The sequence below is a fragment of the Lampris incognitus genome, chromosome 11, assembly GCF_029633865.1.
Source record: "Lampris incognitus isolate fLamInc1 chromosome 11, fLamInc1.hap2, whole genome shotgun sequence".
In the NCBI taxonomy this organism is placed as follows: Eukaryota; Metazoa; Chordata; class Actinopteri; order Lampriformes; family Lampridae; genus Lampris; species Lampris incognitus.
In genome coordinates this window covers 22,498,183-22,516,407 of record NC_079221.1, presented here as the reverse complement: position 1 = coordinate 22,516,407, position 18,225 = coordinate 22,498,183, and the positions used below count along the sequence as shown (strand labels likewise).

Below are 18,225 nucleotides of genomic sequence, written 5' to 3'. Positions count from 1 at the left end.
GGTCAGCATCTTTCTTGTCTTGGTGTCTAGTGTCTTGATGCCGTTCAGTTTCCAATTGATGATGTGAGGGTGTACGTCACTACAGGTATTGCTAGGGTGTTGATAGCTTCAATTCTGTTAGCCACATTGAGTTCACTCTTCAGTACCATACACACTCCTGTGGCACTCATTCTGGATCTTCTCCTACATGGTTGAGTAATGTATGCTGTCTCATTTGTTCACTCCTAGGTACTTGTATGTGCTATCTTGGTCTAGCTCTTTGATTATGGTGTCAATGTCAAGGTCTAAGTCTGCGGTCTTGGTAAGTCTTCCTTTCTTGAAAGTGGTTTTGGCACACTTGTCGATTCCGAATTCCATCTTGATATTGTCGCTGAAGGTCTTGACGATGGTGACTAGACCCTTCTGCTGATTGTCGTCCTTGGTAAACATCTTGAGGTCGTCAACGTAGAACAGGTGGGTCAGTTTGCCATTCTGTGATTTGTACCCATAGCTGCTGTTGTTCAGTAGATTGCTGAGTGGCGCTAGTGCAAGCTAAAAGAGCAGTGGTGATGGTGAGTCCCCTTGGAAGATTCCGCTTCTGATGTTGATCGGTCTCGATGTTAACGACCCCTCTGCATGATGGAGATTCAGGGTGGTCTTCCAGGTCTTCATGCTCTCCATAATGAACTTGACAGTTGTTGGGCAGACTCTGTAGCTCTTGAGGCTCTTCTCTATCCAGGAGTGTGACATGCTGTCAAATGCCTTCCTGTAGTCAATCCATGCTGTTGACAAGTTCTTTTTCTTCAATTTGACCTCTTGCAATATGGCTTTATTGATGAGTAGCTGGTCCTTGGATCCATAGCTACCTTTCTTACATCCCTTCTGTTCTGCTGGTAACAAGTTTTTTTTGTCGAGGAAGCTATAGGTCCTCTTTGTGATGATGGAGGTGATGATCTTGTACATTGTTGGTAAGCAGGTGATGAGTCTGTAATTCTCTGGGTTCCGTGTCTCCTCTGTCTTTGGGAGAAGGTACGTGGTTCCCCATGTGGACCATATGGGACATTTCTTTGGATTATTGATGATATCATTGTAGGCCCATGTGAGGTCTTCATGGATGCTTGGGCAGGTTCTTGATCCAGAAGTTGGCAATTGTGTCTATCCCTGGTGCCTTCCAGTTGTTGGTCTTGTTGATGGCAGCAGTGATCTCAGTGGTGTTGATGTTTGACCATTATTGGGTCTGTATGTGTTTGTATTGATCCTGTTGTTGCTGGATCCATGTAGTTTGTATTGATCCTGTTGTTGCTGGTTTTATGTAGTGTCTGGGTGTAGTGTCTCTTCTGAGACAACATGGGTGTTGGTGAGGAGGAGGATGGTCTTCCAACTTGGGCTGGCTTGTTGACTTGCTTCAAACTGTGGGTGACCACCAGACGAAACCTTGGCTGGCTTGTTGACTTGCTTCACACTGTTGGTGATCACCAGGTGAAACCTTTTGAGAGGCATATGTTTCTCATTCAGCAGGGCACAGTCCCTCTTGTAGACCAGCCAGGAATTGGAGATGGACAGGTCAAGGATGTATCCGAAGAGGGGAAAGTACCATCGCCTTGGCTTGGCTGGGCTCTTGTATAGGTGGACCAACATGTCTGAAAGATCAATCCTGCCCATGTGCTCATTGTAAGCATGAATGAGTGAGGGGCATGGGATGGAAATCTTCGCCTTGGCCTCTTTGCTCCACTGATTTACAGTCGAAAGAGGCTCAACCCCACAGGCACTGCTTAGAAGTTTGACACATTTGTTGTCAAACCATTTCACCACGACAACCCCCTTTAGAAGATCTGTAATCAAAAGCTCCATGCCCTTTCTTCATCAGCTCTTCGTCAAAACCGCACCAGTGGAGCTCCCTTGATGACCGACAGACAGTGCCGATGCAGTTGACACCCAGTGCTTAGTGCAGGTTCTGGATTAAGTTGAAACTGGTGAAGTAATTATCACAGAAGACGACTGAAAGTCATGGCAGTACTATGGTTTTGCACAGCATTGTCACCAGTTTGGCCCAGAGAAGTAGCTCCTGCTCACTTTGGGCAACATTGGAGTGAGGTGGAGTGAGATTTTCCCCATCAGAAGGCCTGGGTTGGAGTGAGTTGGAGTGAGATTTTCCCTGTCAGAAGGCCTGGGTTGGAGTGAGGTGGAGTGAGATTGTTCGGTGTCCGGAGGTGAATCAGTTGTGTTTCCTCGCAGGCTGTTCATGTCGCCCGCTATCTCTGGACCCTCCTCGTATGTGTCATGTTGAATCAGGGCTACCGTGTTCAGAGTCTGTCATTTTCCATGGAGAAGCATGGACAACATGCATTATTATTATTAATCCAGGTGTGCAAAGCTTTTAGAGACCTACCCAATACCCCTTTCACACTGGCCAGAAAACCCCACTAACATCCACCTTTTTACATTGACCAAAGGCGGACATTATCGGATTTTTTGCGGGTTTTTTGGCCAGTGTGAAACAAGACTTCAGGAATCAAGAACACTTTATTTGTCATTTCACTTAGTTGTGTACATGAAATGAAACGAAATGCCGTTTCCCCCAGACCACAGCAGTACGATACAAAGACAAAAGCACATCCAAAAACTACAAGAACACACATACCCAAACCAACACATGCAAAAAAATCATTTTCCAAGGGAATGAACGCCAGCCAGAATGAATGTCGGAACCGCTGATCTGCATGGGTTAGCAGTTAGCTTAGCCCACTCTGCTTCCGTGTCCTGTCAGACTGCCCTCAGCGTTTCCTCCTCGGGTGCAGCTCCAGGCAGAGGCCGTGGTCCCCGGGCCCACCGGATGAAGCAGACCAAGCTCTCCCAGCCAATCCAGCGCCAGCTCCCCCAGCCAGACACCCTGACACACCTCCCCGCACTCCTCATGATGACATCAAAAACACCGGTCAATGCCAGGTGAAGCTGCCGCCAGACCGCCCTCAGTGTTATCAGAACTGCCGGTCTGCATGGGCTAGCAGTTATCTTAGCATGCCTCACTCTCTCAGCCGATCCAGTGCCAGCTCTCCCAGCCATCAAACGAAGACAAAACTTAGACGCAGACATGGACAAAGACACTGCATGGATAGTACTGGGTGAGGCTGATGCAAACGTGAATTCGCGCAGACACTGGAAGTGGGGAAAAAAAGCTGTAATTGAAGCTGTAATAAGGGGCTACAAAGTACTGAATTAAGAGTCTGAATATTTACACTACCGTTCAAAAGTTTGGGATCACATTGAAATGTCCATATTTTTGAAGGAAAAGCACTGTACTGTTCAATGAAGATAACTTTAAACTAGTCTTAACGTTAAAGAAATACACTCTATACATTGCTAATGTGGTAAATGACTATTCTAGCTGCAAATGTCTGGTTTTTGGTGCAATATCTACATAGGTGTATAGAGGCCCATTTCAAGCAACTATCACTCCAGTGTTCTAATGGTACAATGTGTTTGCTCATTGGCTCAGAAGGCTAATTGATGATTAGAAAACCCTTGTGCAATCATATTCACACATCTGAAAACAGTTTAGCTCGTTACAGAAGCTACAAAACTGACCTTCCTTTGAGCAGATTGAGTTTCTGGAGCATCACATTTGTGGGGTCAATTAAACGCTCAAAATGGCCAGAAAAAGAGAACTTTCATCTGAAACTCGACAGTCTATTCTTGTTCTTAGAAATGAAGGCTATTCCATGCGAGAAATTGCTAAGAAATTGAAGATTTCCTACACCGGTGTGTACTACTCCCTTCAGAGGACAGCACAAACAGGCTCTAACCAGAGTAGAAAAAGAAGTGGGAGGCCGCGTTGCACAACTGAGCAAGAAGATAAGTACATTAGAGTCTCTAGTTTGAGAAACAGACGCCTCACAGGTCCCCAACTGGCATCTTCATTAAATAGTACCCGCAAAACACCAGTGTCAACATCTACAGTGAAGAGGCGGCTGCGGGATTCTGGGCTTCAGGGCAGAGTGGCAAAGAAAAAGCCATATCTGAGACTGACCAATAAAAGAAAAAGATTAAGATGGGCAAAAGAACACAGACATTGGACAGAGGAAGACTGGAAAAAAGTGTTGTGGACGGATGAATCCAAGTTTGAGGTGTTTGGATCACAAAGAAGAACGTTTGTGAGACGCAGAACAAATGAAAAGATGCTGGAAGAATGCCTGACGCCATCTGTTAAGCATGGTGGAGGTAATGTGATGGTCTGGGGTTGCTTTGGTGCTGGTAAGGTGGGAGATTTGTACAGGGTAAAAGGGATTCTGAATAAGGAAGGCTATCACTCCATTTTGCAACGCCATGCCATACCCAGTGGACAGCGCTTGATTGGAGCCAATTTCATCCTACAACAGGACAATGACCCTAAACACACCTCCAAATTGTGCAAGAACTATTTAGAGCAGAAGCAGGCAGCTGGTATTCTATCGGTAATGGCGTGGCCAGCGCAGTCACCAGATCTGAACCCCATTGAGCTGTTGTGGGAGCAGCTTGACCGTATGGTACGCAAGAAGTGCCCATCCAACCAATCCAACTTGTGGGAGCTGCTTCTGGAAGCGTGGGGTGCAATTTCTCCAGATTACCTCAACAAATTAACAGCTAGAATGCCAAAGGTCTGCTATGCTGTAATTGCTGCAAATGGAGGATTCTTTGACGAAAGCAAAGTTTGATGTAAAAAAAATCTTATTTCAAATACAAATCATTATTTCTAACCTTGTCAATGTCTTGACTCTATTTTCTATTCATTTCACAACACATGGTGGTGAATAAGTGTGACTTTTCATGGAAAACACAAAATTGTTTGGGTGATCCCAAACTTTTGAACGGTAGTGTATATAAATGAGTTTTCGATTTTTTTTAAAATTTGCAAAACATTTTAAAAACATGTTTTCACGTTATCATTATGGTTTATTCAGTATCGTTTGATGGGCAAAAATGGCAATTTATCCACAATAAAATATGCAAAATGTGAAGGGGTCCAAATACTTTCTGAAGCCACTGTACGAGGACGTAAAAACCAGGGTGTGAAGTGTTGCACACTTACTCCTCCTCGTTCATTACTTGCTCCACCAATGAATGAAAGAACTGTGCCCGGTCCCAGTCATTAGAGCTAACACTTTCCATTTTGGTTGGCATTGTGGTACAATTTCAAAACGGACACAACCAGTCGTCATTCTCACAGAGTTGCCCTGTGGTGGTTTCCAGGAGGACCCAGAGTTGCTGACTCATGTCTTTGCTTACCTCCTCCTCCAAGGTTTATTTGGGCTCAAAACGGTATCCTTCAATATCTGACTTCAATAAAATCTAATGAAATGTGTCCTTATCTAATTTATAATCCTGAAATTTATTTGAAGCCATTACTTTCAAATTAGCAATGTCTGCTAATAGGAGCAAGCTAGGAGTTTCTCTCAGTTGAAGGATGATATAGAATTACTTAGTCTGCTCCCCTTTCATCTTTAGGGAGAGGTAGCTGTAAAATCAACCATATTGCTCGTTGTTGTTCTTCAAATCAGTGAAAGGTAGAGGTATACGTCAAACTGACATACTACACCTTGACCAATATCAATGTTTATTTTCTGTAACAATTATTTCCTGCCATTGCATTAGGGAGCCAATAATAGAGAGATAATGTGGTTTTACACACAATATTAAATTAGTTTAATATTGTTTTGCATTGGAGTATCCCTTTAAAGCTACAATCCTGGCACCCGAGTAGCGTAGTGGTCTATTCTGTTGCCTACCAACACGGGGGTCGGCGGTTCGAATCCCCATGTTACCTCTGGCTTGGTCAGGTGTCTCTACAGATACAATTGGCCGTGTCTGCGGGTGGGAAGCCGGACGTGAAGCGTAAGGTAATTGGCCAAGTACAGTTGGGGAGGGGGCTACAATCCCGAAGACAATTGTTGTTGTTTAATTTAACAACACCTATGGTGATACACATAATTACATTGCTTCTTGCACAGTCCAATCTCAGAGATCCAATCAAAATGAAATGGAGTCATCCATGCTGTTTTGTAGGCACCACCACACAAAAAACATGGTTGAACCTGATATTATCTGTTAGTAAAAGTCATCAAGTTTGGTCTGCCATATCTGCTTGTTAGCCATATGAATTTTGCTACCTGTCTTATTCTTCTTCATTTGGCTGTTATGATTGAGCTGTCAAGCCCAATGTGATACATACTTTTTTTTCAGGAAAATCCTATCCAAGAGTAACATTGAAATAAGCAAATATTAAAGAGTGAAAGATATGGATATTTGTGGATTAGCTGTTGTCTTAAATACGACAGCAGTAGAAAGTATCAAAAATAGCATTTGTTTGCATAAAAATCTTCAGGATTGTAGTGAGGCCAGAGATAGAAATGGAATTGGGCCAAAACCAAAAGTTGTTATGGAGTTTAATTGGAAATTATGTAGTTCCTAAAATGTAAACTCCATTTATATGGCAGTAAAAAGAGGATAAAGTTTGGAATTTAATATTTTAGTTTCTACCATGGTCACAGAGAATACTGGTTTCTGACTGGTTGGAGGATGTGCATTAAACTTATATAATGCACATGTAGTTCAGCGAAAGTGCAACCACTGTTCTAAATTCATGCACTGGCCACAAATTTGCTATGTAACCATAGAAACTATAGCACAGTGAACATTCAAAGTTAGTTTGGCTGCTAACTTTTGCTTCATTACCTTTTAATTCTGAATCCAAGATGTTCAACAAAAATAAACGAATGCTTTATTTTAATTTTTTGGCAAGTGACTGTGGTATTTGGGATAATCCACTCCAAGGTGTGTTAAAGGATTTTAACACACACCTTGGAGTGTGTGTTAAAGGATTTTAACACACACTGCAGAATGGTTCTTTGCCTCCAAATATCGTGTTGAAATCCTTTAATGCACAGCTTGCAGTGGATTACTCCTTACTTAAGGTTTTGATGATGTTAGATTGAAGAGGCTTCTCTTGATGACCTGAAGAGTGTTCTCTGTTGACAAGTTTTGGCATACTCAAGATCTTAAGTGTTCAAATCAACTGAGACAGGCATTAGTAGACCAATCGTGAGGCCTACCAAATTGATTGCTTGTGACACCTCCCTTCTATTGCCCTTGGGGACAAGATGTGCTATAATAGTTGCTGTATGCTGCTGAAGTTATTGCTTGTAAATTCATCTAATAACATTGGCATTGATACAACTGTCATACACTTGGTATTGCTGTAGCATAAGGTGAGTTTTTTGAATTATCAGTTGACATCACATGCTACATCCCCCTGGCGAAACTCCTCACTGTCAGGTGAAAAGAAGCGGCTGGCGACTCCACATGTATCGCAGGAGGCATGTGGTAGTCTGCAGCCCTCCCTGGATCGGCAGAGGGGGTGGAGCAGCGAACGGGATGGCTCGGAAGAGTGGGGTAATTGGCCGGATACAATTTGGGAGGAAAAGGGGGGGGGGGATATCAGTTGACATAAAACAGGTTGGTGTTTGGCTTTACAAATGAACAAGCCATGAATTCGAAGATGCATTGGAAAAAAATAACTGGCATTGTTATGGCCTACTACATACTTCAAGAGTCAAATGCTACATTGTCGTAAACAATTTTCAAATTTGAACAAAACTTGATAATGAAATGCCCTTCTTTGTAGAAATGATAAAGGTTTTTAATAGATCTGTAGATTTATGACAGTTAAGTAATCACCTGTGTCACAGCTATGTGCAGCGAATCAGAAACAAAAAACCTAAGCCATATTTTTTTTTTTGCTTATGATAATATGAATTGGCACAAAAGAGAGCGGGAGAATTTCCTTAGAGCTTAGATTTCCCTTGAAAATCCTGTGCTAACTGTAGGAATTTAATTATACTAGCTTTTCTTTTTGCGTGCACAATTCCCTGGCCTACTTTACCTCTACAGTGGATCCCCCAGAAGCAAGGGCCCTGCTGATAAGCAACCTTTGTCTCATCTCACCCAGGGTATTTGGTTAATAATGAATACTAGTCCAGATATAGGAGCTCCAGACATTTTCTTTTCCCCCTTTCTCACATTTCTGTCTTCATTCGCTTCTTCATCCTTCCTTTACCCGGGGGTTTTCATCATAGACATGTTCAGTTGTTAGCTCCTCTGTAAAGAAGCGATTTTCTGGGATGGAAGACAGTGTGGAAATGGAGGACAGGGTAGCTTGGTTTTAGAGGCCAGGCCATGAGTCAAGTGCTATTGTAATAAAAGGGGGTCTCTTGTGGTGAAAAGAGGTGTTGGTAGCGAGATGCCCAATCTGCAGTGGAATGATTGGCCTTTAATGCCATTTTAAGCATGATAGTGCTACTGTATTGATTATCTGGCAATGCCAGCCATTTTAATTCTTAGATAGTTGTCAGCATTGAATTTAATCATTAAGCTCATGCAATTATCCAGCCAATATTTTCTTTTAAGCAACTTAGCTTTATTCAGTCCATGCCATTTCATGCTTTAACTTGTGGTAAAATATGTATGTCTTGCTAAAATTATTTTGTTCTAAATGGTTCAGTATATTCTGTGGCCAATGTGTTTTGCATGGGTATAGTCCTTAGATGGTTTAACAAATCCCTCTAGCTAAGCATGTTTTGAAGTTTCCAAGAGAAGCTACAGTCTATTATAATAATGGCTATTGGAAGATTAGATCGGCATCTCCTTTGTGTTCTCTACCTACAAAAGCATCAGTAACTGTTGAGATAAAACACGCAGCAAATATGCCACTATATGTGAATAACATTCAGTGTAGACACTATTGATTTTTTTTATACAAGCAGTTTAGCTTCATCATCCCACTGTGGCATTGCATTGTGTATTTCATAATGAAGGACAGAGATGGGTTTTCTGTCTTTAGTAATGGACATGGACCCAGATTTAGGGATTTGTTTTTTCAGGGCTTTCACGTTTCAATTCACATTTATTTCCAGTGGAAGATTATTGATTTATTGCCCTTTTTATGCATCTTTGTGTTACTACACGATACCATCCCTGATCATATTACTATTCAGAATGGGAATAAGAGCATGTTTAAATACCAAATCATATTACGTTCATCTTGCCTTTCCAGGACGTTACTTACAGTGACAATGGAAGACATGCTATAGACATTATACCATACACATTACAAATATCAGACAATACAACCTCTTCTACATATATTCTATTGCCACTGTCTCTCTTTTCCCTCATATCTCCAGGGTCCAGCCCCACCTGAAGAAGTGCTTCGAAGGCATTGCTAGTGTAGTGTTCACTGATGTGCTGGATATAACCCATATGAAGAGCAGTGAGGGTGAGGTTGTTCATTTGCTGAACATCATATCTACCTCCAAGGCCAGAGGCCAAGTGGAGAAATGGCTTCTGGAGCTGGAGAATGGCATGATTGCATCACTGCATAAGGTATAGCTTACACATCTTTATTTCTATATTTGTACCTATTTGTGTATCTGTCTGTATACCTATCTGTGCATATACAGTGCATCCGGAAAGTATTCACACCCCTTCGCTTTCCCCACATTTTGTTATGTTACAGCCTTATTCCAAAATGGATTAAATTCTTTTTTTTTCTCATCAATCTACACACAATACCCCATAATGACAAAGTGAAAAAGGTTTTGTAGAAATTTATTTAAAATAAAAAACTGAAATATTGCATGTACATAAGTATTCACACCCTTTGCTTTGACACTCAAAATTGAGCTCAAGTTCATTCTGTTTCCACTGATCATCCTTGAGATGTTTCTACATCTTGATTGGAGTCCACCTGTAGTAAATTTAATTGATTGGACATGATTTGGAAATGCACACACCTGTCTATATAAGGTCCCATTGTTGACAGTGCATGTCAGAGCAGAAACCAAGCCATGAAGTCAAAGGAATTGTCTGTGGACCTCCGAGACAGGATTGTATCGAGGCACAGATCTGGGGAAGGGTACCAAAAAATTTCTACAGCTTGAAGGTCCCGAAGAGCACAGTGGTCTCCATCATTTGTAAATGGAAGAAGTTTGGATCCACCAGGACTCTTCCTAGAGCTGGCCGCCCAGCCAAACTGAGCAATCGGGGGAGAAGGGCCTTGGTCAGGGAGGTGACCAAGAACCCGATGGTCACTCTGACAGAGCTCCAGCGTTCCTCTGTTGAGATGGGAGAACCTTCCAGAAGGACAACCATCTCTGCAGCACTCCACCAATCAGGCCTTTATGGTAGAGTGGCCAGACAGAAGCCTCTGCTCGGTAAAAGGCACATGACAGCCCGCTTGGAGTTTGCCAGAAAGCACCTAAAGGACTCTCAGACCATGAGAAACAACATTCTCTGGTCTGATGAAACCAAAATTGAACTCTTTGGCCTGAATGCCAAACGTCACATGTGGAGGAAACCAGGCACCTCTCATCACCTTGCTAATACCATCCCTACAGTGAAGCATGGTAGTGGCAGCATAATGCTGTGAGGATGTTTTTCAACAGCAGGAACTGGGAGACTAGTCAGGATCGAGGGAAAGATGAATGGAGCAAAGTACAGAGAGATCTATTGTGTTTAGAAATCACGTCAGGACACAGCGCTGTCGCTCGACACAACCTCTGCGTTGCATTGTTTATTTAGACTGACACAGCATCACAGGCAGACCCGATCAAACAACCCAGAGCCCGCAGGCATCATCAATCGATCCCAGCACAATAGAACAGCACCAAATCAAGTGCAGTGCTGTCGATGTGTGCAGACATAACACCCCCCCCCCCGGCAGGGTTTAACAATAACAGAACTACTGGGCATCACACATCAATCAAGGCGCAATAGAACGATGCTATCATTAACTAATTGCAGCACTGGTGATCCCGTGTGCAGACATAACACCCCCCCCCCGGCAGGATTTCAAACATGAGAGGTTGACACAAAGTCCTCTAGGTGGCCAGGGCGTAAACGTGTGCGAACAGGTTGCGAGGCGGCCTGAGGCTGGGCAGGCCGAGGTGGGGAGGGGGAAGGCAGGGGAAGCTGAGGCCCAAGAATGTCTGGGGCCCATATAGGAGCTGCATGAAGCCGCTGGGCGTCTCGCCATGCTGAGGGAATGGCTAAGGTTGTGTCACCAGTTGTGTGTTGCAGAGCTGACACCTCCGTAGACGACTGGAGTGCCACCGAGTGCCATCGCTGAGGAGGTAGGTGGCTGGGCCCAGCTGACGAGTGACTTTGGAGAGGAGAGGACCAGTATGAAGCCATTTTATTGTTCCTGTGGGGCCTGCGGACCCTGACCCAGTCTGACACATTGATGTCTGGCACCCTGGTTCGTTTTGACTGGTCAAACCGTTGCTTCATCCGCGTCTGCTGACAAATGACTGATGCTCTGACCCCAGACGGAGGTGCCGGGGGTGTGGAGGGGCGGAACCTGTCAAGGGGCATGCACAGTTCCCGGCCTAACATGAGAGAGGCTGGGGAGACGCCTGTGGTCGAGTGCTGTGTGGCCCGATAGTGCAGCAGAGTGTGACGGATGGCCTGCATGAAAGAGCACCCTTGGGCCATGTGTGCTCTGAGGCCGTTCTTCAGTGACTGGTGAAAACGTTCAACGCCGCCATTGGCGTTGGGGGTGGTAATACGCAGTGCGTATATGACAGATGCCCTTGTTTTCGAGATAAGCAGTGAACTCAGCAGAGACCAGCTGAGGGCCGTTGTCAGTGGTGATGGTCTTTGGGAGGCTCCAGCAAGAGAAGAGAGAGTCCAGGAAGTCGATGATGACCTGTGAGGTCACAGTGCCGGAAGTGGTGAGTTCAGGCCATTTTGAGTGTAGATCGTAGGCGACCACCAGGAAGCATTGGTGGTGGGGAACTCCATGAATCTCACCACAGATGTCCAACTGCAGGTGTTCCCAGGGCTGAGAGGGCCAGGTGAGAGGTTGCAGGGGTGGGGGAGCCTGGTGGCCAGTCTTGCCACTCACAAGGCAGACAGAACAGTCCTTCACCAGAGCCTCAATATCTCTGTCTATCCCCGGCCACGACACCAGGTATGGGCAGCGCTGTTTCAGTTTCACAATGCCAGTTGGCATTCATGCGCCATATTCAAAACACGTGCACGGAGAGCAGCTGGGACCACTGTGCAAAACCCACGTGCCACGCAGGTGTCGTTCCAGCAGGAGAGCTCCTGTCTGACTCGGGAGAACGCAGCCAGCTCCTCTGGGACCTTGTTTGGGTTTGAGACAGCACAGCCCCTATCGCTGTGGCTGACGTGTCACAGGTCACAAAGGTGGAGCTGGAGATGTTGAAGTGAGCCAATACTGGTGGTGAAGTCAGTTGAGTCTTGAGATCACGCACAGCATCACTGCATGCCTTTGACCACACCCACAGCTCGTCCTTACGCAGCGGCTGGCGCAGGGGGGCTGTGGTCACAGAGTACTGGGGAAGAAACCTCAGGTAGTAGCCTGTCATACCCAGGAAGGAGGCGACCTGGGCGGCCGAGCTGGGCTCAGGGATGGCCTGAATGGCGTCCACGTTGGATTGTAGTGGAGTTACACTGCTCGCTGACAACCGGAACCCCACGAACTTGATGGCTGGCACAGAGAGGACACATTACTCAGCATTGAGAGTTAGCTTGTGCTTGGACAGGGCTGCGAAGACCATGTTGAGGCGCTTGTCGTGGATTTCACTGGTGGGCCCGTGTACCACTATATCATCCAGATAAATGGCCATGCCCAGTATGCCAGCCAGCACGGAGACCATAATTTTCTGGAAGCAGCTAGGGGCGGAGCTGAGACCGAAAGGCATCCTGGTGTAGCGAAACATTCCTGCATTTGTCACAAAGGCTGTGAGGTTTCGGCTGCTGGGGTGGAGGGGCACCTGTAAATACCCCTGTCTGAGGTCGAGCTTGGAGAACACCTCAGAGCCATAGAACTGAGCAGTGAGTTCTTCTGAGGTGGGCAGTGGATGCTTATCATGGACCACTGCCTTATTTACTGCACGAAGATCGACGCAGACGCGCAGGCCCCTCGACTTCTTCTTAGCCACCACGAGGTTTGAGACCCAAGGTGACGCGTCCACCAGTTCAGTGATGCCAGCTTCCAGCAGTTGTTGCAGCTCGGCAGAGACCCCATCACGGAGAGCCAACGGGATGCGGCGCAGTGGTTGGATGACAGGTTTCACAGCAGGGTTGAGGAGAGGTTGATGGGCGAAGGCGAAGAGGCAGCCCAGCCCCATAAACAGTGATGGCCACTTCTGCTGCCAAGGCGTGGCAACAGTCAGGATTGCTACCCCCTTGTGTCTAAGAGGGAGAACCCCAGAGCGGAGAACAGGTCCAGGCCCATCAGGTTGGCCCCACGGCGTGCCACATGAAAAACTGCATTGGGCACCAGCTTGGTTCCATAGCGGACAGTCACTTGGAGAGAGCCAACCAGATCGATTTTGGAGTCACCATACCCACAGAGGACAGCTGAGGGTGCGGACAGTGGCAGTGAACCGAAAAATTGACTGTAGGTATCAGCATTTAGGAGAGACACACCCGCACCGGTGTCCAACAGCAGGGGGATGCACACATCATTAATGTTGACTGTGCATGATTTGAATGACACTGGCCCAGAGCTCACCTTGCGAATGATGGCGGTTGAAGACTGGGGGGTGTGGCTCTCTGACCCAGCCGGGGAAGATCGACAGACGTTGGCAAAGTGATTTTGCTTACCGCAGCTATGGCATGTCTGGCCACGGGTAGGACAGTTCTGAGCCCTTGAAGCATGAGACCGAGATCCACAGTTACCACAGGACTGTTGAGGGCGGGGCCGAGAACGCTGTCTTTGCAGTTGCAGGATGTCCTCAGCGGAGTCGGCGCCCGCCTCGCTCTGGCTGGATTGCGTCCCGATGGGCAGCCGTGAGTAGGGGGAGAAGTTGTTGGCAGCTTGACTGGAGGTGGCCACTTGCTGTGTATTTAGCATAGCAGCACACTCAACTGCTCTCTCAACTTGTAGTGTGATGGTAATTGCTCTGGACAGCAGCAGATCGTCTTTTTTCAGCAGGAGAGTCTCACGCACCTTTGCGTTGTTGGTGTGTTCGATTAGCTGGTCGCGAACCATCTCGTCTTGAAGCGCGCCAAGCTTGCATGAGCTAGCTAGCCCTCGCAAATTAGCTACATACTACTGCGCAGACTCACCAGGCAGTTGGTGTCACTGACGGAATAAAAATCGCCAAAGGAGGGCACTCTGTGGAGCAGCGAAATGGGTGTTTAGAAGTCCCACAGCTTCGTCAAAGTTTGTGACGTTCCCCAGAGTCCCGAGCACACGATGACCCTCTGCTCCCAAGCAGTGTAACAACAGAGCCGTCTTCCTAGCCTGGCTCACATCGTCGAGCCCTGAGGCTATGATGTAATTTTCAAAACTATGTGGCCAGCGAGTCCATGGTACCGGAGGCTCGCCAGGTAATGCCAGGGATGGGGCAGGTGGTGGGAGAGAGATATCAGCCATCCTCGTCGCCAAGATTGTGTTTAGAAGTCACGTCAGGACACAGCGCTGTCGCTCTACACAACCTCTGCCTTGCATTGTTTATTTAGACTGACACAGCATCACAGGCAGACCCGATCAAACAACCCAGAGCCCGCAGGCATCACCAATTCATCCCAGCACAATAGAACAGCACCAAATCAAATGCAGCACTGTCGATGTGTGCAGACATAACAAGATCCTTGATGAAAACGTGCTCCAGAGCGCTCAGGACCTCAGACTGGGGCAAAGGTTTACCTTTCAACACGACAACAACCCTAAGCACACAGCCAAGACAATGAAGGAGTGGCTTCGGGACAAGTCTGTGAATGTCCTTGAGTGACCCAGCCAGAGCCCAGACTTGAACCCCATTGAACATCTCTGGAAAGACCTGAAAATAGCTGTGCAGCGACGCTCCCCATCGAACTTTACAGAGCTCGAGAGGATCTGCAGAGAAGAATGGGAGAAATACCCCAAATATAGGTGTGCCAAGCTTGTAGCTTCATACCCAAGAAGACTTGAGGCTGTAATCGCTGCCAAGGGTGCCTCAACCAAGTACTGAGTGAAGGGTGTGAATACTTATGTACATGCAATATTTCAGTTTTTTATTTTTAATAGATTTGCAGAAATTTCGACAAAACCTTTTTCACTTTCTCATTATGGGGTATTGTATGTAGATTGATGAGAAAAAAAGGTAATTTAATCCATTTTGGAATAACGCTGTAACATAACAAAATGCGGGGAAAGTGAAGGGGTGTGAATACTTTACGGATGCACTGTATCTATTTACCCACTTACCTACTGGTTGCCTATCTACAACTGAACAAACACATACCTATTTATTTGCTGAACAAATGCATACCTATTTATTATTTGCCTGTTCATTATTTAATTCATTGATTTGTTCATTAATGTTAGCTTACAGGTATAAACACATTTCTCGCTGGTGTTTGGCAACATTTAAAATTTCAAAGTAGGCCTACATAAAGTGTTACGGCTTCTACAACCTTTATTTCAGACAGGTCAAAAAGTTTTGACAACTTTGAACTGTCATAGTCTGGTCATATGACCATAATCATGTGAAGCACTTAATACGTTATTCATTGTTTTGTATTGTTGCCATCAAGGCTGAGTTAGAGATCTGTTTGACATTGATTCAAATATGATTATCAAAATTCTGTGTTTGAGATGTTGGCTCTATATATTAACTAAATTAAACACAAGGATGCATTTATAATGAAACCACCAGGTGCAGTGTCAGGATGTTTTAAGTAATACCAGATGGCTAGTGAATGAATTACATAATTTCTTTACAGTCAATTAGAAAGTTGCGGATGAGCTCTAAATTTAGAGTTCTACTAGTAGCTGGCTTAGTTTAAAATATGTAGCCTTCTCACTGTCAATTTCAGGTAATTGGGAAAGCAATTGATGCATACCCTGAGGACCTGAGGATTAACTGGGTGCGTGCTTGGCCGAGTCAGACTGTGCTGTGTGTCTCACAAGTCTATTGGACTAAGGATATCCACCAAGCTATTTGCTCAGGACAGAAGGTGTGAAAAGCCAGACCATGAAAATCCATTTTTTGTTTTTATTGAAATTAGTTACATGCAGTATGTATAGAAGCTAGAAATTGTTAGCTGTAATGGTTGGAAACCATGCACATATGCTGGTATTTCACGTACACCAATAATCTTTTAGAATCCTAAAATGAATCTACGACTGCTATGCTGACTATAAGAATTGTGTTGTAAAACACCTAATATGCACTCTTGAGTTTCTTGTAATTCGAGCAAAAGGGAACTCTTCAAAATGCTTTATAACAACTGGATATTACGGTGCATGTGAACATGCTTGCTGAATATAAGAGGAATGCACTGAAGTTGTATGATATTCATTTTAGCATTTAACTGTATATAGAATGGAAATAGATATAAGCCTGACAGCTATACCCAGCCAAACAAAGCCAAAGAGATTATAAGTAGTTTAAATAAAGAAAAGGGTTCTGAAATTGAGATCAAAAAAGCCATGATTACTCTTGGCTACATGACCAATGGATTATGTTTTCATCCAGATTAGTCTTTTACTCGCCGATATTACTTACCTTTGGGCCAAGTCACTTGATTAACTCACCACCATCTAACGCAAAGCACTCAAACCTCTCTCAACATGGAGACTGATTTGAGTTTCAAAAGTAGCATTTCGTGAACCTACTACTGTTGAACCTAATCACTGGACCTAACAGCCAGCCTTAATAAGTCTACTTAGATCTTTCAGATCAAATGAAGAGTACAGCCCATTGGTTTTGTGCTGGCACACCTTATTTAGTAGATTTAGCCAATGGGCTTCTCTTAACCATAGCTATGTACTGGAATTAAGTGCTGTTTAATGAAATGGGACCTTCAGAAGGCTTTAACTTGGAGCATGTCAGTCACTGTATTACAAAATATGTTTTTCTCTGCACAGGATTCTCAGACAGACAAACATGCAGCCATGAGCAGAAGCATAGCAACACAGAGTAGTCACAGTTTTGCTCAAAACACTTTGACAGCAGTGGATGATGGGGGGGGGGGGGATCAATCATGTGATATTTCGATGATGGGGAGGGTCGCTATCTCTTACCATCAGTCCACAGTGCCTGCCATTTCTCCTTACTCTTCTGCAGGCCCTGGAGGCCTACCTGCAGCAGAACAACAGGCAGATAGATGATATTGTGACACTAGTTCGTGGGAAGCTGCCCAAGCAGAACCGGGTGACCTTGGGTGCCCTGGTGGTCCAGGATGTTCATGCCAGGGATGTGCTGGCCACGCTGGTCCAAAAGGGCATCAACAATGAGAACGACTTTGAATGGCTCAGTCAACTACGCTACTACTGGGTGGTAAGTCATTGTTTTGTGTGTATGTGTGTGTGTTCCTGACTTATCCTACTTTCATGGACACATTTCAGACTAAAGACCCGTTAATTGGGGATGGCTTGTCAAATTGGAGACAAAAGCTGTGTCCCCAATTGTGACACAGCTTTAATTGTGATTAAAAGTGATCTAAGTGTGTGTGTGTGTGTGTGGGGGGGGGGCATTACATTTATCATTTTCTGTAGTTGCGTTGTAAAATATAACCTTGCCATTGATTAACCGATTCGCCTAATAATTTACTAGATGACTAATAAGATTTAGTGAGGGACTAATTTTTTTTCAAATGGTTATTCTCGGTTGAAGTTGTTCAAGAAATCAAATCTATCAAATAGAATCCTCAGTCAAATCTAATTTGGGCACATAGGCTACTTGCCACATAATAGACTGCTGTCAGTACATTAAGAAAAAAAAAGAATCAATTCTGTGGTTGGGTGTTGAAATTATTTGGATTTCTTCCAACTTAAAGTGGAATACAGCGGGTTGCACTCTGTTCTTCTCTTATGTGTTTGTACACAGGCAAGATTGTCTTTCAAATAATAATTTTGCATTAAACACCTTGTGCCCTTTCCTTTCAATTAGAATCAGAATACTTTAAATATCACCCCTTTTCAAAATTGTGACATGCTTTCAGCTCATCCTAGAATAGAGAAAATTACATTTCTCTGTACTTCTAACCAGACTCTATTATTGCCATATGTAATACATATTTACTTGACCTGGTGTCTTTCCTCCTGTAGGAGAACCACCTCCAGACTAAGATGATCAATGCCGGCTTGGCATACGGCTATGAGTACCTGGGAAACACTCCACGGCTGGTTATCACTCCTCTCACTGACCGTTGCTACAGGTAAAACTGCTAAAGCCAGAACAATTAAGACAAACG

General features: G+C 44.8%; 1 protein-coding gene across 1 annotated transcript in view; it reads left to right on the top strand.

The window, feature by feature from the left end:
- The window catches only part of dnah7 (dynein, axonemal, heavy chain 7), a 304,502-nt gene that overhangs the window by 125,144 nt on the left and 161,133 nt on the right, over positions 1-18,225 (top strand). The window contains exons 20-23 of the mRNA XM_056288870.1: positions 9,195-9,393; positions 15,844-15,984; positions 17,097-17,309; positions 18,080-18,189. Coding sequence (XP_056144845.1) covers positions 9,195-9,393; positions 15,844-15,984; positions 17,097-17,309; positions 18,080-18,189 — 663 coding nt within the window. The remainder of the gene's footprint in view (positions 1-9,194; positions 9,394-15,843; positions 15,985-17,096; positions 17,310-18,079; positions 18,190-18,225) is intronic.